At 24.9% G+C, this 25430-nt stretch overlaps 4 protein-coding genes across 4 annotated transcripts; 2 read left to right on the plus strand and 2 right to left on the minus strand.

The window, feature by feature from the left end:
• Positions 1-620: 620 nt before the first annotated feature.
• Positions 621-12233, plus strand: LOC113549611 (3'-5' RNA helicase YTHDC2-like). The gene is made up of 23 exons (XM_026950995.1): positions 621-765; positions 923-1008; positions 1780-1870; positions 2683-2870; positions 4248-4444; positions 4594-4760; positions 4838-5121; positions 5202-5256; positions 5329-5449; positions 5533-5676; positions 6824-7172; positions 7234-7358; positions 7425-7559; positions 7711-7899; positions 8063-8337; positions 8405-8519; positions 10424-10692; positions 10763-11010; positions 11087-11262; positions 11323-11437; positions 11513-11593; positions 11655-11711; positions 12071-12233. Coding segments are annotated over exons 1-23 (3555 nt in total). The 5' UTR covers positions 621-763; the 3' UTR covers positions 12157-12233.
• A 3770-nt stretch (positions 12234-16003) lies between these two features.
• On the plus strand, positions 16004-17714 carry LOC113549497 (la protein homolog). Its single transcript, XM_026950827.1, has 2 exons — positions 16004-16364; positions 16436-17714. Exon 2 carries the CDS (start codon positions 16451-16453, stop codon positions 17612-17614), a length of 1164 nt encoding a protein of 387 aa, XP_026806628.1. The 5' UTR covers positions 16004-16364; positions 16436-16450; the 3' UTR covers positions 17615-17714.
• LOC113549498 (NADH dehydrogenase [ubiquinone] iron-sulfur protein 5) lies at positions 17610-19259 on the minus strand. Its single transcript, XM_026950828.1, has 3 exons — positions 19100-19259; positions 18832-19037; positions 17610-17861 (listed from the first exon to the last, which is right to left on the minus strand). The coding sequence occupies exons 2-3, from the start codon at positions 19030-19032 to the stop codon at positions 17775-17777; spliced, it is 288 nt and encodes a 95-aa protein (XP_026806629.1). The 5' UTR covers positions 19033-19037; positions 19100-19259; the 3' UTR covers positions 17610-17774.
• A 1263-nt stretch (positions 19260-20522) lies between these two features.
• On the minus strand, positions 20523-24633 carry LOC113548624 (probable kinetochore protein NUF2). Its single transcript, XM_026949594.1, has 8 exons — positions 24260-24633; positions 23979-24117; positions 23118-23326; positions 22901-23047; positions 22117-22352; positions 21351-21542; positions 20901-21063; positions 20523-20824 (listed from the first exon to the last, which is right to left on the minus strand). Exons 1-8 carry the CDS (start codon positions 24470-24472, stop codon positions 20753-20755), a joined length of 1371 nt encoding a protein of 456 aa, XP_026805395.1. The 5' UTR covers positions 24473-24633; the 3' UTR covers positions 20523-20752.
• Positions 24634-25430: the final 797 nt, after the last annotated feature.

The raw sequence follows: 25430 nt of genomic DNA on the forward strand, positions 1-25430 counted from the left end.
AAATAAATAATAGTAAATACCAAATAGAGCATATCGCCATATTAGTATATTACGTCATACTGGGTTGGGTATAGGAATTATGCTTCTACCATTGATTATAGCATGACAATTGAAAAATAATAATGATGATTTATCATGGATTATAGAATATTAGAAATTAGAATAGCGCACGATTAAAGATATATCTTTAATCGTGGAATAAAGCGAATAGACTATTCCAATCTATTGGTCTATTTTCTATTCTATAATCAATGCTTCTATGGTAACAACAAATGCGACGGCAGCGCAGACTGTCTGACTGTGGACTTGTGATCGTTTGATGTTTGAATCGTTTGATTGTCCAAATTAATGGTCGGCGTAATATTTTAACTTGCTAAGGTTGTATTCACGGCCGTGGTTGTATTTCAATAATATTATATGATTACCGTGGTTGTGATACCGATATTCAATGTTACCAAACTATAATATGAGTTTTCCCACACTGCATTTTGTAATATTTGCGGTTTTTCAGGTTCAATCTTCAATGTTTTTATGATTTACTTTAAAACGTTTGTTTTTAAAATCATTATTCATTTATTGAGTTTATTTTGTGATACATAGTACTGTTAATTATTCTTAAATGTTGATTTTTCGATAGTATTTTTAGTTAAAATGTAATGGATTAATTTAAGATTCCGATATTTGTACCTATAGTATATACGTGTTTTTATAAATTCAGTGATATCGTTTTTTAAAGTTTTGTTAAAATCTAACCCTTGCAAGCATGTAAGGTTTTAATTATATTATATTTATCTTTAGTATAATACTAGCACTATAAAAATTATTATTAAATATACGTTTATTATTACGTTTTACTGATTGGTTTTATGCAATAATACTAATATTTGTCATTCAAGATTAATATTTACTATTATATTTTCAGGTCTCCTCCAATAAGAGGTTTATCACAAGATTCTAAGGATTCTTTGTTGCATCAATTGCAGAAATTCATTTCATCTGATACAATATGTAAATTGAACTATTTAATTTAATCTATTGAATTATGTATAGATTTTGTAATCACTTAATATAAGACAAACTATGATAATCTGATAAAATTAAAATAATAGAAATAATAGAATAATAAATATTCTGAACCAATTATGTTCAAGAATGGTACTCATTATATTAGTATGCACTCATCGTAAATCATGTTGTTAATACGGTTATAGAGGTGATAGCTATAATATAACTTTTAAATCTAGAATATTCTTGTTTGGTTTTCATTTTTTTTCATCATATAAACTTATAAACACCATATTTATACCATTTAAATTTTTGTATTTTCTATATTTATACACTCATTAATAATTTATTCTATTGATTAACATTGGTTCGCATCATTGAGTATAAAAGTAAAATTAGAATATGAAAATTTATGCTTGGATAAAATGACAAACATTTAAAAAAAGGTAGAATGTCATTCCTTCGTAATTATTAATGATAGTATTGTTATTATACACTACATTTTATAATGTTAATAATAATAATAATAATAACTAATAAATAATTATCTATTTAATTATGTTAATTCTATTCATATATATATCAATTTGATTCAAAATTATAAACATAATTTCTCAAATGTATATCTATGTATATATCTTATTATATAATATAATTATATTTTAATTAATTTAATATACTTATATATGTATTTTTTAGATACCTTAAAGTTATAAAAACAGATAATTAAATATTTAATATAATTTATTACAAACATATATTAATTTTTTTTAGCGTATACATTTCCATCTTCATTGACATCAGAGGAACGTAAATATTTGCACTTAAAAAGTGCTGAACTTGGATTAAAATCTAAAAGCTATGGGTTAGTATGACTATTAAAAATATATTTTCTGCATTAATTTAAGCATAATTATATTTTAATGAATATTATTTAAATAAAATTATATTTATTTTATGTATAATGTACTAATGTATATTAGTTATGGACTTATGGTTTAGTACAAATTTAATATAACATACATAATTATTAAAAACTTTAAAACTATTATGGTATCAATAGACAAGATACACCAAATAAATGTTGGAAAAATATTAGTCTAATATCTATATTTAACTAGTACTTAGCAAACAGTTATTACGATATTATTATGGATTATGTTATTTGATGTATTTAATATTATGGTACTAAATGTATTTAAATATATTCAATAAATCAGTTAAACAAAATTATTTAAAAAAATGATAAATAGTTGAAAATATTTAAATTGTTTTTATAAGAATGTTGACATTCTTAGAATCATCTTGACAATTTTAGAACCCACTGGTAAATCGATGACTCTTGTTTCTTAGAATTAAATGGTAAAATCATTTTTGCTGTATTAAAAGTTTAACAAGAATTAACTATAAATAAATTAAACACATATATTTTATGTTCAATACAATTTTATAATATTGATTTAAATTGACAATAATTATGTTATAATTTTACATTTTTTTTTTTACATTAAGATATTGTTTACTAACATAATATGGGAATTTCAATGGGTTTTTAACTAAATGTTTTCTAAGAATCATTTGAATGATTTATATTATTAGTTTTTCATTTGAAAATGAAAATATGCGTATTTGATACTATCTACTTATAACTTTATAAGTATTTTTTTTAAATTTCAGAAAACCTGGTCAACGATCAATTACTATTAAAATGGATAAAAAAAAAGTCAATAGTAAGGCTTGTAGTATAGAAATATCTGCAGCTTCAAATGATATAATGAAAAAAATTTGTGATCATGTTCCTATTACTAAACAAATGTATGATGAATTACTTCCTAATCCCATGAAACCATATCGACGAATGGCAGGTATGTGATTATTATTGATTGATTCATAAGTTTTGTTAATAATAACAGTTTATAATAATTTTATTCATGGTTACTAAGATTAATATACTTAAAATAATTAATTAATACACATTTATCTTTAAATTGTATAGCTGATAGAAGTTTTCATAGCATAGTTTCACAATTGCAACTTGGATATTTTGTGATTAATTTGAACTGTCTGAAATAGTCAAGAAATAATTAATATTAACTGAAATAGTTATTGAAAAAATGTATTTACTTATTATTAAAATTATTTGCTTTATTATTAATTTTTTTCTGCTTATTCATAATTTTGATGATTACTTTTAATATTTTCTTTGCTACTTTTTTATTTTGCTTTATTGAGACACGTTGAAAATTGAAAATGTTACATATTTGTTTCTAAGATCATATTAAGTGGTTAATACATTCCTGATATATATATATTTTTTTATTACTGTATAATAATATAACTTTTCTACAAAAAGTAGTAATTATAATATTTATAAAGATTTTATATTGAGTTTGAAGTAGTGAGCTACACTTCAGCATTACATTTAATAATGACAAAATTGTTTTATCTACTTTATACCGTTTTTTAAGTAATATAATTTTTAATGAATACTTATATTTATTCAAATTAAACTATTTGTCAAGCATTTTAATAAAGACTGATAGGTGCCATGCCATCAAACACAACTATAAATACATTTTATTTATTGTTAAACCTTTTAAAAGTAATTAATTTTGACAATTATTTAATATTTGACTCTAATACATAGTTATTAACAACAAAAAGTTTAAAATATATGCCTACAAATAAAAAATGAAAATGCAAATTAAAACATATTTGTATAGATACAATTCAAATTGTATAACTGATGATTTAACAATTTTTTGGTTCTTTTAGTGAAATTTCTTGAATTTTCCAATCTGTATCTAATATTGGTAGCTGTTTTTTGATGGTTGTGTTTATAATATTTGATATATATTAATAGTTAATACTTCTATTTATAGTATGAAAGTTTGTGATATCAAATTATTTTCAGGATTTGTAAACATATTAAACGATATGTCAATATCATCACTGGTATATTAGAGGGTTACAGTATATACTTATTTAGTTATTTATAAAATTGCCCTCCTTCCACACACACAAACACTAAATCATATAATACTTATTATACACATACATTATTTTTTTCTTATAAAAAATACCAGATTTTATAAGCTCTAATTAAATGTTAGTTATAAATTAGTTATAATTAATTTTTATCATATTAATTAGATATATATAATGTTTTTTATGCATTTATGTTTAAGATGAATTAACTAACGATAGTTTTATATTCTTTATTTTTATGTACACATATTTAGTTGCCAATTGTAAACGAAATCTTCCTCTCATGTGTGACAAGCCGATGTCTATACCTCGTTTTGCTGTTGATGAAGATTTATTATTAACAAGAAAAGCTTTACCAATATGGGCAAAAAAAGGACAAATAACTAATGCAATTGAGAATAATCCTGTTGTAATCATTACAGCTGAGACTGGATCTGGAAAAACCACTCAAGTATAAATAATGAAAATGTTAATTTTTTAATGATATGTTTACTGTTATTTTTTTAATTTTACTTTAAGGCTATAAAAATGCTACTATAAATTATAAGTGTATTTTATATTTTTATATAGTTAAAAGAGTTCAATATATTTATGTTTCAGATTCCACAATTCATAATTGATGATAGTGCTGTAAAAAATAGACCATGCCGGGTTATATGTTGTCAACCAAGAAGAATTGCAGCTATTTCAATGGCTGATAGAGTGTCTAACGAACGTGGAGAAAGTATTGGAATGAGTACTGGTTATCAAGTTAGACTAGAAAGCTGGTAATAATATGATTTTTATGAACATTTTTAGTATTTATTATGTTATTAATACTAAATATACTTCATTTCCAATATAGTGTTAGTCAAGATACAACAATTATATATTGTACGACTGGTGTTTTGACAAGGACACTTATGGATCGGCATCAAAAAGACAATGAACCTAATAAAGGAATGTTAATGAATGTTTCTCATGTAATAGTAGATGAAGTTCATGAGCGTGATAAACATGTTGACTTTCTTCTTATAGCATTGCGTATGATTTTACCAAAATATAACCATTTGAAACTTATTTTAATGTCTGCTACAGCAGATATACATTTGTTTTCAAATTATTTTGACAACTGCCCTGTATTGAAAGGTAAAAGTCAAAGTTCCAATGGATTACCAATTAAATTTATATTTATATTAATATAAATATATATATCTTTACATTTTTAGTGGAAGGAAAAATTTTCCCTGTGCGAGATTATTTTTTAGAGGAGATTTTAGACACGTAAATATTTTAGTATTTAAATTGTAATTATTGTTATATTTTTTTTAATGTTGTAACTTATTTGTCTTACAGAATTAAATATGAATCTCCAGCAATGGCAAGAATAAAAAATAAAACTAAAATTGGTTATTGGGATAATGATATCGTAGAAAAAACTGTTGAAGCTGTTCAAAATTTGAATCTTATTGAACCAGTACTAAACAGATTAATATAGATATTTATTTTTATAATTATAATATGTTTAAATATATTAATTACTATTTTTTTACTTATTAGGTTACTACATTGATGCCTGATCAAGAATGGTTAAAATCAGAATTAGATGATTGTATGCACCAAATTTGGTTCAATGCTGAAATCGAGCAAATTGATAGAATGATTTATTACATTATGTCAGAAGGAATTCCAGTAGATTATCAAGTATTTATTAATTTTTTTTATCTAAATATTGTTTTGTACTTTATATATAATTTTGAGACAATTAGACAGTTCTTCTTAAATATTTAATATTAATGCATTGTGATTCAGACTGTAGATTTCTTCGACATTAAATAAGTTACTTTGGTAGATCAGTAATTGATAAGGGGTCTGATTTGAAGATCAAAAAATTTTTAAAATCAAACTATCTCAACAAAATTAAAGTCTTACAAGAATAATCATTTACATTATTATTATTAATTTTATAAATTAAATGTTTACATTAAATTTTAAAATAGAACATAATTTAATAATTTAATTATATTATTATTAAAGAATATTAATATTTCTCTGTTATATTTAAGTAGGAAAAGAATTTTGTAAAGTGAATAATTTAGAAATTTTTGATTGTTTGTTTTATATATGTTTATAAATCTTAAGCAAAAAAAAAATTTTAATTTTTTTTTATTTTATGAAAATTAGCTTATAATGACAAAAAAAACCTAACCTTAAGTAGTACCCTCAAATGAGGATATCCCGTTTGTATATTATGTACATTATTATTTGCATAATAAATTAAGGTAGTGTTATTAGAAAGCTGTGATTGTCTTACAAATTTACCTACTTTATAAAAAAAAATATCTTCACAATAATCTATTTTACTATTACTTAAAATTAGAGTGAATTTACCTATTATATAAATTGTAGGTAACAACATCATGAAAAAGATATAACACAATTCATTATTTTTTTTTATTATTAAATTGTAAATTTATAATTAAATTTTAAAATTTGTTTTTATATTTGAACAAGACAATTTGCACTGTGTAAAATATTATTATCTTAAATGGTGAAATGAATCTTCTTAAAATAATTATCAAAATACATTTTATTATTATTAAATCCTAAAAACTATTTATAAAGAAAAAATTAGTGGTTCATGTTTTGTTTGTAAATTAAATAGCTTGTTTAAATCAGTGATTATAGTATGAGTAATATAAAATTTTACTTTTATTGAACTTCTCTATGAAGATATTTCATTAACTTCATCATCATGAACATAAATTCATGAACAATTGACTTTTATACTTAAAAGTAATTGATGAAACTAAATTATAAAATTAATTAAATTAATTAAATTTTGATTTAGCATTCAGATACTGGTGTAACTTTATTGATGCTTGTAGCAGTTCATGGATTAAATGATTATGTTACTACATTATTAAACATGGGTGCTAATCCAAACATACGAACAAGGGTATACAATATGGATGCAGCTACTTGGGCAGCAGAATTTAAACAATTTGATACTAGAGATTTAATAATTAACAACAAAGGCATTCTTGCGCAAACAGATATCCAAAAAAATGAAAATTTGGATGAAGTTGAGATTAAAGAAAGACTAGAATTATATAAAAAAAGTTTACCTCCTAACATTATAATTGATGCTTATTTAATTACCTATCTCATAAAACATATAATTTTTAAAAAAAATGCTGGTAATTAAACTTAATTTTATAATTATAAAAAATATAAAATTAATAATGTGTGTTTTTGTAGGCTCTATTTTAGTCTTTTTGCCTGGGTTTGAAGATATGTCTATGGTTAATAAAGTTATAGTTGAAGAACTTATTAGTAAAGATAATTTAAAAATCACAATTTATATGTTACATTCTATGATGCAGGTAATATTTAATATCTTAGTAATACATTCTTAAATTTTTAAGTGCTATTAAATTGTTTTTTTAAAGACATCCGATCAACGCAGAGTTTTTCAACCAGCGCCTAAAGGTCACCAAAAAGTTATATTAGCAACTAATATTGTAGAAACAAGTGTTACAATTAATGATGTTGTATATGTGATTGATTCAGGGAGAGTAAAACAAGTAAATTTTATTTTATTTTCTACATATCTAAGGATTAAAATTTAATTAAATTTGTTTAATTAAACAATCAAAACAATAGTATAGTAATTTATTTGTATAATTTTTGATCGGATTTGAAAATTTACTTTAAATCTTATATTTATACTTTTAGAAAGGTTACAATGCTTTTAACGGTATTAGTTGTATGAATGTAAATTGGATATCCCAAAGTTGTGCAAAACAAAGAGCTGGTCGTGCTGGAAGACTATGTGCTGGCGAGTGTTATCGCCTTTATACGAGAGAGCATCATTGTCACATGGCGTCTCATGATGTACCTGAAATTCTTAGAATGCCTCTACAAGTAAATATACACTTCATGCATAAAAAATAAAACATTTACAATCTTATATAGTCTTATTACATTTAAAAGAACACTTATATATTGTTATTTTAATATTTTTGAAAAATTAAATTATGTATCTGTAGAATATTATTTTTTTTTAAAAAACAAAACTATTTTGTAGGAACTTTGCATGTTAGCAAAAGTGATTTCCAATAATATGAGAGTATTAGACTTTTTAGCTTTAGCTATACAACCACCACCAACATTATCAGTTACATCTGCTCTTGAATATCTAAAGACAATAGAAGCAATGGATGTGAATGAAGACTTAACAGATCTTGGATTTTTTATGTTGGATTTATCTATTGAATCTCATTATGCTAAATCACTAGTATTTGCTATATTTTTGAAATGCCTGGATCCTGTATTAACTATAATTAGTTGCTTAGCTAATAGGTATGATATATTTTTGTAATATATACAATGTATAATATTTGTGATAATTAAAATGTTTTATTAACAGAGAACCATTTAACTTAACTCTTAATGTAAACATGAAGACTTCATTAGGATCTATACGTAAGAAATTAGCTGGTGATTCATTGAGTGATCATATAGTCCTCTTGCGCCTATATCAAGTAAGAAATATATTAAAGTATAAAATAAAGTTATAATGTTTATATTGGTAGATTATTGCATCTCTAATTGTAGTATATGGATTCTATATTTTTTGTTTATTTAGACATTTTCAAATTGTATAATGAATTGCAATTTTTGACTTGATCACATTTTAAATACTTAGATAAAATAATATTTTTAATAAATATTATTATTAGAAAATCATATTTTTTGGGGGATCTAGTCAAAATCCTGTCATTTAAAATACGAACGTACCAAATCCCAATAAATTACAATCTCAACGATATTTCCAAATGTGTTAACATACTATATTCATTATTTAACAATTAAATTTTTAAAACCACAAATAATACATTATCCAACAATTACCTTATATTTTATTTATTATTCGATATATGACAGTCAATTGTCATTTAAACAATAAAATTATGTAAAACTTAAATTGATATATTGTGAGCTAAACCCTATGAAAAATCTAAAATGCTCCTATTGGATCTCTTAGTATACCATCATTATTTTTTTCCCTGTCTCTTCTGTATTGGTTGCGGTTCTCTACTGTTAAAATTTTAAATTAAGCATTATGAGAAAGTATAAGATAATTAAGGTAAGTAACAATTCAATATTTCTTATAGAATTCAGTTCATGTAGTATGTATAATTGATAATTTTATAAATAATATAGCAATTTTATTGGAAAGTTTTAACTCGTATTCTGTATTAATGAATAATTTTTGTATTATATAATTCAAAATTATTAAAACAAGATCACAGAGTTTTTTTATAGGTAGCCAATGTATTGGTTTTCTTTTGTATGTATTTCTATGTTCTTTAATACATCGACAAATTTGCTTAATCGTATTGTAAAAAAGGTGTTTTATGCACAATTGGGTTGTAACCGTAATACCAATTAAGAATGTTGATGTACTCTCATACTAAGTATATTTTTTGATATTATTGGTATTAATATAATTTATTTTATTATTAGTAATACAGTAGTTTAAATTAAAAAAAATAACATAATAATTTCAAGTTGTTAAAAAAATGTTTTTATTAAAAAATTATATATTTTTTAAGTTTTTTACTTTTTTGAATGACAACATAGTTTTAATTTCATATTCCAAAGCAGAATAATTTTCTGAGTATTTTGATACATAAAAATGAAATTTAGGGAGAGTAATTTATAAGATATGTATTTAAAGTTTAGACAAGCGGAGCAGTGGAAAAATCTTTTGCCTGGTTGTTGAACAACTTGAAACTGTAAAATAATGTTTTCTAAAATATGAATACTTTCTGAAATAATGAGTGGTTCGTGATAAAAGAATTAACCTGTGTATATAAAATGTATCAAATACCAATGAATAAATTGTTATTTTTTGTTTAATTTGGGAAAATATAAATTAATCAATAATATTTTTGATTTGATTTATGATTCTATCATGGAATATCTCTAACAATTATATGGGGGTTTAACAAAATGTTCAAAGCTCCTGCAAAGGTTGCATGAGTAAAAGAAGTTGGGGAAACACTGGCTTAACAAATAACACTTATTTTCAAATATTGTAATAGTAAATTTTAAAGTATAGGTACTATACCTATAGTCTATACAGTTCTAGACAGTTAATATGCAAAAATATGTTTGTTCGTTTGAAATGTTTAATTATTCACTCGGTGTAAAAAATTGAGTTTTAGATTATTTATTTGATTAAACTTTTACAAGATAAGTTAAGACAAAGTTATTTTATTTTTTTGGGCTTTTGATCAATCAGAATTTTGAACACCTCCGCTTTTATCTATAGTATTCATGTTAAAAATACTCTGTATTTAACTTTTTATTAACTTAAAAAAATTGATTTTGACATATTAACTGATAAGATTTGAGTAATAAATTTTGTTGTATTATTTAGGCTTTTAATGAAGGAAATATGGTTGATAGTGATTTATTTAACCTTGTTTCACAATCAATTATGGGATTAATTACACAAACAAGAACTCAATTATTAGGTCAGTTAAGAGCATTAGAACTAATTCAGACTCGTGCTGGACCTAATGATATAAGGGATGTAAATATTAACTCAAATAATTGGGCTGCTGTTAAAGCTTGTTTATTAGCTGGATTGTACCCAAATTTGGCTAAACTAGATAAATCTAATCCAAGACCAATTTTGAAAACAAAGTAATTAGTCGCATTTAATAATAAAGTGAGTAATAATAATGCATTTTTTCATCATCTTTTAATATTATAGGACAGAAAAAAGTGTCATTTATCATGGATCAAGTGTTTTACGTGAAAACTACGTTAAAGATTTACCATCGGATTGGATAATATTTGAAGAATTGAGTTCTTTCAACACTAAAAAATTTATAAAAAACTGCACAGTAGTATCATCTATGTCAGTGGCACTTTTTTCTAGTGCTATGAAATTACCTCAAGATTCAGTTCAAACAGGGGGTAAATTAAATAAATCTCAAGAATTAGTTAATACAGCTGATGGTAAATTAAATTTATATATTTATATATTATGATTACTGTTGCAATGTTTTTAAAAACAAACTTTTCATTATCGTAGTTGATAGTGATGATAGTTATGAAGAAAGTGAAGACAATTTAGGAACGTTAAACTTGGATGGTTGGACTAGTTTTGTTGGAAGTTCAGATGATATTGCAAAAATATTAAACATGCGGTTATGTCTTACTTTAGCTTACCGCGAATTTCTTAAAAATAAAATGATCTCTCAACATAGTGTAAATATATTAATTAAATATTTTGTGTTTATAATCTAATATGCTACATTTTTCTTATAGTCCTTTAGTAGTGTTGTTCAATCAGTTGTTAAAATATTATCTATTGAAGATAACATTATAGGGTTGGAGGCTCCAGATGATGTTGGTAAACGTCCAAAAGAAAATAGTAATAAAGGTTAGCTTTTATAAGTGTATAACTGAAATTTATCTAGATTTGATATGAGTTAATCATATTTATTTTGTTTTTAAGGTCGCCATAGTAAAAATAATGACAGCTCTTCATTTTCTTCTTTTCGCAAATATCCATATAGTCAACACACTCAAAATAAAAGTAAAATTTGTTATTTATTATATTTGTATTTTTAATTTAACATATCAACCTTACTTAACAGGTTATACAGATAGCAGTTCAAGTTTTAGGACAAGTAGAAATAGTTATAACATGCCCAGTAAGTAATTCATTGCTATTTTTAAACAAAAAAAATATACAATTTACTATACTCTGTTTAAGTTAAAAATCATACTTCTTAATGAAGTAACTATTATTATATCTACCATGTTCTTGTGCACTGACTGTATTTCTTAACTTAAATACAGTTAATATTATTTTTGTATTAAAACGGAACCACAACGACTTATTTGCACCGGTTAGATTCTATGGAGGAAATTAGGAATATATCAGTATATTACAAAGATTTGACCAAAATTGGTTGCTGCTGTGATTCCAAATATTAATTAATACAATATTATTTAGTTTTATTGCACATGATAACAAACATCTTATAAACAATTTTTTTTTTGATTTTAGATAATAGAGGTACAAGTTATAGACATTATCAACAGAATTATTCAACTCCAAGTACATCTCAGGTTAACAATAACTACAAATGGTAATAATATAGACTTAATTTTTATTTAAAAACAGTATTATATTATAATAAATATAAGTTTAATACCTACATTAATGTAGACTTTTTTAACAAAAATAATTTATTGTTATTTTATTTAAGTATAATAAAATACTTTTGTTATTTAGTTTCTTAATTATAACATAATCTATAAGTTTAAGTAACTAATTATTTTGTTTTAAATATTTCTTAAAAAAAGATATGCTCCAAAATAAATTAATGAGTTCGTGATTAATTTCATAATTTGCTGATTTTCTTCATTAAATATTATTTATTCATTATAAATCAATTATTTTTAATTAAAATGTTTAGATTTTTAATATAGTTCTTTTTATAAGTATGTAATATGTTTAAAAATATTTATTAATATAGTAAATGTTATTGAATCGTTCACATATACTTTTAAATTGCCATTAGTCCTAATTAAGGGTGTGATATTTTTTCAATGATTTTTAGAAATCATTTTATAATATATATGTTTTACGACAAATTTAGATCTTTTGTAGTATAAACATATTTTATTATCATTACTAATTAATATGTGATATTGTTAATATTATTTTTTAATTAAACTTGTTTCTATTTATGTTAATATTTAATGACCCACAAGCTTATAGTTATTACTATATGAGATGATTATTTTCAAAGTACTTAAAGATTTAAATTTGTATTTATTGTTATTAATATTTGGTGTTTTATGGGTTTTTGGAAAATTTTGTATTTTGTGATATTTAAAGTATTCATTTTTAATTATGTTAAAATTTTAAATGTAAAATGCATTATATTATGATCATTATGATAAGTTTAATATTGTTATTATATGTACACTATATAGTATTACCAAAGCAAGAGTTTGTTTAATAATCAATACAATATTTTTAATATGTTAAAAATATTTTATTTTTGTTATTTACTACTCTTTAAAATTAAGTTATTCATTAATATTGTAATAACACTTATATATTAAAATAAAATTGTAAATCATTTAAGTTTTTATGTTATCTTATGTATATTAATTAGTGGTTCTGTAGCTTTTAAATAAAAAAAATATATTTTTAATTTTATACAAATTTATTAATATCATAATTTATGAATATTTTTAACGCTGTATCTATATGCCCGACTATGGTCGGTAAGATAAGGTAATTTTATTACCTACCATGGTCAGGCATATAGACACAGCGTATTTTTAAATTGTGACTAAATATTAGTAATGATTAAAAATATAATAATATAATATTATTAGTAACTGGTAGTGTGTTGTGCCATTAACTACAATGAACTTTACTAATCTAGCATAGAATAAAATATTGAACATTGTTTTTTTTATACAATACAATATACATTATACTCTATGATATTATGAAACATACCATTTTAAGTTCTGAGTGGGGCAATGAATGTATTGATTTAACAATGGTGTTTTTCTTTAATATGTATGTATGTATAACACTAAAAGTAGTTGAAACAATGCTTTAATTCTTAGCTTTTTTTTTTATATTTAACCGACAACAGAGGAGGTTCTGTTTGCTACATACTACTTCTCTAGTCTCTATTGCCATTGTTTATTGGTGAATATTTACTTAAATTCTCAACTTAGTGGGTGATTTATAATAGAAAATTGGATCTATTTTGTATTTTAGAGAGAACAAAACTTTAATAAGTTTGGAAAAATAAGGATAAACTTGAATTTTTAACCAATGTTTCATTAAATTTTTTTTAATGTATCTTAAAAAACAAATAAACATGAAAACAATGAGAGGTACAACTAATAAAAAGCTACTTCAATCCCATCTCGACCATTATTGTTGGAACTGTTAGGAGGTTGCTTGCAAAGACGAACCTGATATATTTATAGCATTTCTAAGGAATATTTAAACAGTTTATAATTGCTAAAATTATTATTTATTATTTTTTATATTGAGGTTTTTCATTTATTTTATATAAACATATTATTGCATTATATTTTTTAATTTGAGCTATTAAACATATATTATAATTATGAAAGTATAAACATGGCATATTATAATATAGGTATTATGCTATCTACGTCTTACAAGATAGACTGCATACGACATACGTGAGCAAAAACATGGTCATAGAGAGAAAAGTTCAGGCCCGGGAGGAAAATGCTTAAGAACCCCTATTAGTGGTGGTTGCAGGAGCCATCACAGAAATTTGATATTATCTTATCATTTGGTTAACATGCCTACAGTCAGCTAAAATTTGTATACAAGCAAAAAAAAATTGTTCAAATTTTATTATTAATTACGGTTCCTCTTTTTTTGAGCCGCTTAAAACGCTCGGCAGAATCCTACCTTCCTCCGGCTCCCCCCCCCACATCGACAGGCTTGCAGAAACATGTCGGTAGTCCGCTTACGAGAGCAGCACCAAATGTTGGGCCATCTAATTTTTAAAAATATTCAAATCAATCATTTTTATGATGTATAAAATTAATAACTAATTATTGTCGTTGATCAAAAAAATTATACCGGTAAAAATAATTATTTATGTTTTATACCACTTTAATACTTTATCCATTACATTTTTTATAATATTATACAGTAGTGCGTTATTTTCGTCAGTCAATATGTCGTTTATGTTAGATTATGCTTATTTTAAATATTTATTTAAATTTTAAGGGGATGCCGCACCTGCATGTGTTGTCACCGTTTTACACAGGTGTAACAGACAAAACGCGTTTACGCTTTTTGAGTAGAATGTAGAACTCATTAAATTTTAGTTCTAGAGTTATACCTATTATAAAATTAAAAAATAACATTATTTTGGGTGGAAAAACGATGAGTATTCTTTAAAAAATTAAAATTTTGAAAAGTTAAAGATTATTTAAAAAATTTGAATTTTTCACTATTTCAAATCGAACATTACATTATTCCTAATGGAAAAAACTCATCGTCTTGCCATCCAAATAACCAGCACTTTAGGGGACATTGTAAGAACGACCCTTTGGTGCATAAGTCATTATTTAGCTTTATAACTATTTATAATTACATACCAAGAACCATAATATGATTATATTATAATATTGACATTATTTAAAGTATGAATGCTATTTAGTTTGGAGAACTAAAAATTAAAAAATAATAGAATGTTCACAAGTTTTTTGTATTTTATGATGTATATTTGCAGATGTAAACTTGTTGGTGGGTGCAGGGGGGCAAGGCACTCCTCGAGTTGATACATGTCTACACCTAGGGGGGCTACAGCCCCCCCCCCCCAAAAAAAAAAAAAATTGATCACTACGCCTATGCGAATCTTTAAGCTTTAACAATACGACGATGTTAATGAAAATGTTGGTCGCTTATCATACATTATAACAGTCATTGACGGCTAATGATTTGCGGGCCGAGTTTCGACGGGTCGCAGGAGTAGAAATAATGTTGACTTATTAGAGAATGGTGTGAATCGGTTTGTTCTTTCGTGGACCATAGTATAATTAAACAATAACTTAAACGTTAAAAATAGTTGACTTAAATATTTTGAAAATATCATTTTTGCTTACATAAAATATAATTATTTATTATTTATGTTTAAAATTAAGATGAATTGATTCTTTCAAGTTTCATTATCAAAAATGAAAATCATTTCAAAATTCACTTTATTTAAAATTATTTTCGTCATTTTTGACTAGACCGATCGTTACACCAGAGTGTTCTTCTAGCCGAGTCGTCCAACCATTTTAGAAGATATCTTTTAAGACCAAGGTTACGGTTAACCTCAAATAAATTATTATCTATTATCTAGGGGCACGGACCACGATATGTGTCGGTAAGTGATGATAGCGGGCCGACTGTCTGATTGGGTTTTAACATTTAAGTATTTAACCTCGTGTTCTGACTATCTGACTACAACAAGTATAACACTACAACTACGTCTACTCAGTATTTATATTTTATACAGTACGAGCGAGTTCGGCACTGTGAACAACGGTTGTATTTTAAATAGGCATATATAAAAAATAAGCATTTAACGCGTTCGACAACTAAATATATTGACAATTTTTGACTAGCATTTATACATTTTTTTATTAACTACATCTTTGTGAATCTAATCCCTCGATCAAAAATTTGGGCCCTCTTCCAACGTGGAAATTCGTTATTACGTAAAGTGACAGTCGTTTTCGTCGAGATTATCGTGTATTAGTGTTGGGATCTTTGTTCATCGTTTTTACAGGTATTTTCAAATTACTATTATTAAATAATTTACTAATGACTGTAAGTATTAATTCGTTTTTATATTCTTAGTCATCCACAACAGCGATGAGTACCACCAACGTTAAAGTAGAATTCCCGTGTGATTCAAAAACCATCAAAACTGAAAAGGATACCGTGGTTCCTCCAATAGTCGACGTAAAAGTAGAGTTGCCAGCTGAAAACGAGACCTTGGTTGCCAACATATCTGCAAACCTTGAGAAGAACATTGTTAAGCAGCTTGGGTTTTACTTCAGTGACACTAATCTACCTTATGACAAGTTCCTACAAAATGAGATTAAAAACGATGATGGTTGGGTGAAAATTGATGTGCTGTTGACATTCAAAAGATTGGCATCTCTATCCAAAGACCCAGCAGTAATTGCACAGGCCGTTAAAAATGCCACTGATAGCATCTTGGAAGTCTCAGAGTCTGGCGATAAGATCAGGCGTAAGGCAGACAGTGCTGTGCCAGTGGCTGATCAAGAGTTCTTAAACGAGATGATTGCGCGTTCAATTTACTGCAAAGGCTTCCCAAAAACAGCTACTATGGATGAACTGTTGGAATTTGCTTCAACCTTTGGTGATAAGATAATTACAAAAGTCACACCTCGAAGACTCAAAACTAAAGAGTTCAAAGGTACCCTTTACTTTACATTCAGTACCAAAGAAGAAGCTGAAAAGTTTTTGAAACTAGAATCTGTTAAATACAAAGACGTTGAACTGGAACGCAAGTGGGAAAAAGATTTCCTTGAAGAGAAGAAAAAAGAATATGAAGATAAACTTGCTAAGAAAGATCAGAAAATAAAAGCAGAGACTGAGAAATATTTTAAAAAAGGATTTTTACTTAAAGTTGATAATGTGGATGAATCTGTTACAGTTGAAAGTATCAAAACTATTTGCTCAGGATTTGAATGGCAAGTAGCCTTTGTGAAAATAGTTGAAAACGAAAAATTAGCTTGGATTCGATTGAAGCCTGTGAAAGCTGCTAAAGACCTGTTAGAAGAGGTCGCTGAAAAAGTGAATGATCTGAAGATAAAGTTTTCATTACCAAACGAGGAGGTTGAACAAACTGTGTTAAACGAAATGACCAAGGAAATGAAAGGTGTTCTCAACATGAAAGACAAAATGAAAAGGGAAAAGAACAGGAATAAGGGAGGGAAAAGGTATAACAAGCGGAAAAACGACGATGGCAATTCTAATAATAAACGATTTAAAGCAAACGGAAATTAATTTAGTTATTTATTATATATTTTTTTTTTATACAATAAGGACCTAAACATGTTTATCTTTACAAGCTAAGATTAAAGATAACCTATTATAATTATTAAAACAGTTTTATTTATTCATTTAAAATATGTATGTATATCAAACACGTTACATAAGTGCATATCTAAAATGCGTGCATTGCAGGAGGTTTTTCATACTCTGGTTTGGCTTGACGATCTCGTTCGTTTTGAATTGCTTGGATTCGAGACATCTATAAATGTGAAATTCAAAAGTAATTTTATTACCATTAACTATAGAAATTATGTATTTTTATTAACTCTCAAGTTAAAAGGCATTAATAATGGAAGTCATGAATACTTAAATTATAATAAAAAATTGAATCAAATATAATTAAAACCAATATTTTTAAGGATTACAGTTAACATTTTTAACTGGTATTACTCATAAACTTTGATAATAAATTTAATCGAAATTCAAAATTTGGAAAATAGTAGTACTGATTAACAAAATAAAAATATAACCGATACACTTAACCTAAAGTTATATAGGATATAGAGACTTGAATAAGTTGTTTGAATTTAAATAATCATTTTGTATTCCATAGCCATGGGTAGATATTTATAAATGATTTCATAAAAAATGTTCAACCCTTTGAGAAGAATTTAAACTAAATATTTATATAAATAAATCAGAAAAACAATTTTTTTAGATATAATCAACCAGTAACTAAAACATATTCCTTACTTAATAATTATTATATTTAGACATTGTTTTAATCTTTTATTCTAAACAGAAATGTGTTAAAATTCAATTTGAAAAGACTGTCCTATAAGAATTTCAATCTGGCAATTTAAAGTTTAACATTTGTTAAGTATGTTACACACTTCATTTTTAAGTGTTTTGTGACCACAACTGTAAAGTAAATGGAATCTAATTGTAGTCATAAATTACATTTATGATGGTATCCAAGCTGAGATTTAAGAATCATGATAGTAAAATGGGTGGCTTGGCATATAGCTCCACAGTAAAGGAAATAATAGAATCTGCTATATTATTGAATATCGAGATTAGATAGGTTATCTAAAATTTGAATGTATGGAACAAAGTTGACTCGTGCACTCGACCATAATTTTTTCAAATTTACATTACAAAAGAAAAATACCATTCTCCTCAAATGGCTATATTACAGTAAAACACGTTGAATTAACGTATCAATGTACCTGTTTATCTCTAGTGCAACATTCTTTGAAATCATCGTAATACGCTTGACATATTTCTATGCCTTTTGGATAGCCGTACGCCTCGTAACAGTTCATCAATTTCATTTCAAAATCTGCACAGCGTACGCCTGTCTGCGCGGACATTAGTGGACCGGTAAGATCGGTTATCGGATTCCGGAAGAACGGACTTAGAAACGCCATTTTATCTTTAAAAAACCCAAAAGTATAAAGTGATATAATCGTGTCTGAAATCTCAGTAAATACTTACAATGCCTAGGATGAAGCTGTGTTCGATAACGAATAAAGTTAATGAATAATTGTTAGACGTATTTCGTTTTCGTGTTGCAAAATACAAATGATTATTAATTTACTTAATTTTCTTTCCTTATATTTGTGCAGTTATGCTTATCAAATATCATCAAATTGTTATCACTATAAAATTCTTAATATCTGTGCAGAGGTCACAGCCAGTAGAATTGTTTTACCAACAGATGCGTCCTTAAAACGATGTAAAAAATTAAAACAAATAAAATAGTTGTTTAATTAACATCTACAACTTTCTACTTATTGATTATAGTAACTAAAAATGCATATGCGTTATATAAAATGTTTAGAAAAAAAACAGGGGATCGCACTCAACTGTGTGTCGTTTGTTATTGAACAATACCATATTACCATGTACTGTAATAGTGTAACGAATGTGTTAAATTTAAATTCAATGATTATGTATACAAAATAACGAGTGAGAGTTGCAACTAAAATGACAAAACTTAAAGGATACAAATTAAAGAAGTGTTGAGATGTATAATGTGTGTGTAGTGTATAGTGTATCACATTATTCAGGCTATCAACATTTATTTCTGATGATAGTTTATATTTTATTATATTAATATTACAAGAAGTATTTTATTTAATTTGACAGGTAGACCATGTTTTTATATTTGTATAACTTAAATTCAATATAAAATGTTGAAAATAATAAAACATATATTTTTTAAATACTTTAATAAACATAAACCACTTAAAATTAATCATATTTTTAAAATGTCATTGTTTATAGAAAACAATAACATAACCATAAGTTCAATAGGTATTGGCATAACATAAAAATTTCCAGAGCAAATATTTTTTTAATTACAACAAAATAGTGATCAAAATGATTATTCTTTTAGCCGTGGGGATCCATATGTTATCAACCATATTATACTTTTGGTTCATGTTTTTTATCCATAGCAAAACCATAATTTAATCCATTTGATCATTTATTAAAACAGATTGTTTAATATTGAATGCACAGCTGACAATAAATGATTCATGTTTAAAAAAAAAAAAACAAATGTTTAAGGAGTTGTTTAGATTCCAATAACTCTACCAATAGTCATGAGAATTAAGAAAATAATCACAACTTTAGAAACCATGTACATGGGCCCAGGATTTTAGACTAGTGCTGTAAAAATATATTTTAGAATACAATAACAACCTGTAATAAAAATATGTGGTATATAACATATTCAACTACAGTTAGACCTTTAAATATCTTTTGTCAACATTTTAAAGTCTAAAGAACAACTTACTAGACTTTCCTATATGAAATATATTTATATTTTTAATTACAATTTCATGACTATTTGATAACAAAAAGTAATTATTATTCATACAGTTAATTTTCTTAATAATAATTATAAAATAAATATTTTTCAAAAATAAGTAAATTATTTTTTTATTTATAAATCAACCTTTTTACAATTATAATTTGAAAGTGTCATTAAAACATCATAATTGTGACACCCGCATAAAGTTTTAAATTGATCACACTAACAGTGAAAAGTTTCAAAAACATCTCTTTCATAGTTTTAATAAATACAAATAAAATAATCATTGAATAAATATATACATAAAAGAGTAAAAAGTACAAAATATATTAATAATCATAATGTTCGTTTTTCACAAGATGCATTAGATTTTTAATGGTTTCCAAATTGAATTGATTTTGCTGTTAATCAATTAACACCAGATAATATTAATTTTGATAATCATAAACCAATACTTAAGTAATAAGTTTAACTTACTAATTCATTTAAAGCGTTCTTGGAAAATTCAAAGTCTTTCATAATAGTAATTACATCAGTTTCCAATTCTTGCTTACGCAAATTACATTTGTTAATCTCAAAGTCTAACAACTTTATAGTTTCAGATTGATGACTGGACTGTTTTATCATACTGTCAATTTCTCTGGAACATACATATCACACGTGAATTAAAACATAAAGCTTACTTTAAACAGTGTTAAAAAATATTAATAAATTAATAACAATGTAATTATTAGTTAAACACATAAATTTCAAAAATCACTAAAAAATTGTATTTGTTCAATTGGATTAAGTCTTTAAGATAATATAATATGTTAACCTTTAAATTAAATAATTATTTTTACATTTTAACTTTGTTATTAGTATTAAAATAAAATATTAAATCAGTATTACGTGTAATTAAAAATTCTTCAATTAATTAATTCTTACTTATTTAATGCATCATATTTAGACTTGTATGAGTTGTGTTCTCGCTCCATTTCTTTAGCAAAATAATTTATTTTATTGTTTATATCAGCCCTTTCACGTTCCATGATTTCAATCCTTTCTTTCAAATTTTCTGAAAACTCTTCTAATTCACATTTTTTTTGTGACATTGATTCTATTTCATTAATTAATTTACTAAATTGGATAAAAAAAAAAAAAATGTATTTAAAAATAATAAATATATAAATAATTGGTATTCTTTTAGTATGTGACCTACCAGTTGAAAATCGAGTTTAGTATGTGACCTACCAAAAATATAATCACAAAATAACAAAACTAATTTAGTGGCGTATATAAAGGGGTTTTAGGGGTACAATAACCCTCCTTGAAATGTATGGTTAGTACGGGCAAGTGATGTACAAAATTTGCCAAACATAATTTAATATTTATAATAAAATAATTTTATGACATTCATTTTGTTAACTTATATTGAATGTAATCTGCAATAATCAATAACCTAAATTTTTATTTTTTATTTGACTGTTTTTTTAATTATTTATTATTTAATTATCGGTCCGGTAGCATTCAAAACGAATATCCTATGTGGTGGGTCACATACTAAACGAATACCAAATAATTATCAATGCAATAGTAAAAATGTATAAAATTTTTGTGATTCTGAAATAAAAACTGTTTTATAAAAGATTTTCTGGTCAACATTAATTTAAATATGTAAATATGTAATTATATTACATGCTTTGTAACTCACGAAATTTTTTCATTTTTTTCAGTTACATCTGACAACAAACGTAATCGTTTTTCTTGTGCAGTTAGTTCTTGTTCCAGAATTATAACAGTTTGTTTTTTAGCGCTGACTTGTGCCATCATTGCAGTTTTCTTTTCTGTTATTTCGTTTTTCATTCTTTTTAGACGTTCATGATCGGCTTTCAATAAATCTGGTGCCTCTACAATCTGTGCTCTAAGATCATTTATATCTCTTATGATCTAAAATCATTAAAAAGTTAAAATATAAAATATTGCAAATGGCTATTATAATATTAGTATCATAAGCACTTTGTATACAATTATTTCTAATTAATTAAATATATTTTATAAGAATTATTTATTTAAATAATAATTTAAAATCCAGAAAGTATGCAATTATATATTGTTTTTTACATACTTATAATTTAATATTGTCAAGGATGGTCTTAAAAAAATTCTGACGTATTCTTTAAAATTGCCAAGGTGATTTGAAATGTAGAACTAATTTACATAATGCTGACTGAAAGTTCAATATTGCTATGAATAGAAAAATATCACCCCCCTCCCTCCAACAAAAAAATCTTCTGATTAGTTACTTTTCATTATTATAAAATTTTTATAAAAATAAACTTGCTTTATTTCATCTAACTAGTTTAATTTTAATTGAATAGACCATTAGAAAAATCTTTGTTGAAATTATTTTCACCTACATATATATATTATTAAAAAATCTTGTTGAAGTAGTAAAAGTGTCAATTAATAAAAATTAAAAATATTAAATAAATTACATTATCTTTTAATTCACACAACTTTGAACATTTTCTTTCAATATCATCTTGTTCTTGTTTCACTTTATCCAATTCTTTTAATACATCATCTCTATGTTTTTGAATTATGGCCAATTCAGACTTTCCATTTTTTACTTCTTCTGCAATCTAAAAATTAACACGACAACTAAAAACACAAATTAAACAATTAAATATTGTAAAGGTATTTTATATTTACTGTTTTGATTTCAGCTCCTCGTTGTATACGATCTAATGACTTTTTATTAATTGTATTCACAATTACATCTTTTTGCTTCTTGTACCTATCAATTGTGTCTTTCATATTTCTAACTGCTTTCATTTTAGCATCAACTTCATGTATTTTTTCATCACTATATTTAATGAAGTTTATCATTGTTTGTAATAAACGGTACGTTCTTTTTGAACCTTAAAAATATATTTTTAAAATTTCAAATATTATTAATAAGCTTTGATTGGATAGAGACACACATTCGTAAGGACCTAATAAGTTATTGCTAGAGAGCCCAACTTATGAGGAGGGGGTAAGGAGGCTGCATCCTTGGACCCTTATATTATTTGTGGCTCCAGACCCCTGTCGATGATTAAATATTAAAGTGGCACTGTATGATTTTATGATATTATTACTTTCATTAGATATTTACATGATGTATATCAGTAAACTTAAATTAATATTTTTTATTTGTACTGAAATTATTATAACTATATAAGACAGTTAATAATTATATTTAAATTTAAATCTTAAACAAGGATAAAAATTAATGTATGTTCTGTAAATAAAAATGTTGTTGTTCACTAATGCAAGTATGTTATTTTAATGTTCACAGTTTCTTTCAAATTACATTTAACAAATATTAAAGACCCTTAAAATTATATTGCCCCAAGCTCATATTTCCTAAGCTGGTCTCTGATTATTACAATAAGTAGTATAAGTAGTACCTATTTATAATAACACATTTTTGGGATTGTCAAACTGTTTAATGTAAATAAGCATAATTTATTAAAAAAAATTTATCCACATGTAATGATTTTCCAATAGTTATAATTTCAAAATACTCACTCGGATCACAAATATCATTCAAACCAAAATCATCAATTCCCAATTTTGAGTAAATATATTTTAAAGCTGTGCACATGTTCAATATTGGTACAGTTTCTGAGTACATTTCATTATACGTGAGATTTTGATTGATATGGATCTATAGTAAACAATTGTAAATAAACAAAAAAAAAATTAAAATAAACTTCACACAGAATCGTAAAATAATATGCTACATCTACTAACTAATTGTAGAATAGAATAATAAGTTAAAAGTAATGTATACAGATATTGAAAATTACCTCTGTCAAATTATTCACATCACAGAAGAATTCGCTGAATACATCAGTGTAAAAATCTGTCACGAACGATTGAGAAGGTTCCTGTAGATCTTTAATAGTTGCTTTAAATTGTGGCATATACTGTTCTAATTCTTTAATAAGATTTCCATATTCGGTGTACATCGACGTTTTATTTTCCCTTTTCATTGTGGTGGTGTTCGGCTGCCAAGTCATTTTTGAGTTTTTTGACTTTAAAATCTATAGTGTAATAGATAGAAAATGGGTATTTATATTTTTTGAAGACTGAACACTCGTTTTAACGATTCAAATTTCAAATTACAAATTTACTTATCGCGATTTCGGTATTCAGTTTTTCAGTTGTGTGGTGGTAGGGAAGTAAATCAACACATTTTACTGTTACTTGATTGGTTGGATACATTATGGCCGTTAGTCGATGACGAAATAACTGATAAGAATAACTGATAATAATATTAGAAATTTAACAACAAATAACAATAAAAACTGATTACTGATGAGTGATGGAAAAAAAAATTAATTTATGTAAATTGATGAAATTAATGGAAACAGATATTTTTCAGGTTTTAAACTTTTAAACAGTTTTTCATACTTAAAACGAAATAATTAATAATATATTTCAGTATATTTTACGCCCAGAACAAAAACATCAACTTCTAAATTAAAAATTATAAATCCTTTAAAACACTGAATACCTCACAAAATAATATAATCGTTGAGTCGTTGAGTGGATTAATATAATAATGTATGTCATGTTTTCGAAACCAAAATAAAAAATTCTATAGAATTACTTTATAAATAGTTTTTTCAATATGACAATATTACAATAATACTAATTAAAAATTTAATGATAATTTTTAACTTACTTTTTTTTATCATTTTCATTAATAATAATAACTGATTCTTAACTGATTGTTAACCAATAACATATTTTTGTCCAGCCATTCGAGATAATCTTAATAAATATTTGGCTTATAATATTGATTAAATATTATTTAAATAATTAATAAAACACATTCACATACTACAACAATGCAATCAAATCAAATATAAAATGAAAAATGGCAAAGACTAGATCTTTAGAGTTGTTGCAAATTACTAAATACCAAAATAATTCAATACAATCATGAATCAGTAATATGGATTATTATAATAA

This window comes from Rhopalosiphum maidis, chromosome 4, assembly GCF_003676215.2.
Source record: "Rhopalosiphum maidis isolate BTI-1 chromosome 4, ASM367621v3, whole genome shotgun sequence".
NCBI classification, from domain to species: domain Eukaryota; kingdom Metazoa; phylum Arthropoda; class Insecta; order Hemiptera; family Aphididae; genus Rhopalosiphum; species Rhopalosiphum maidis.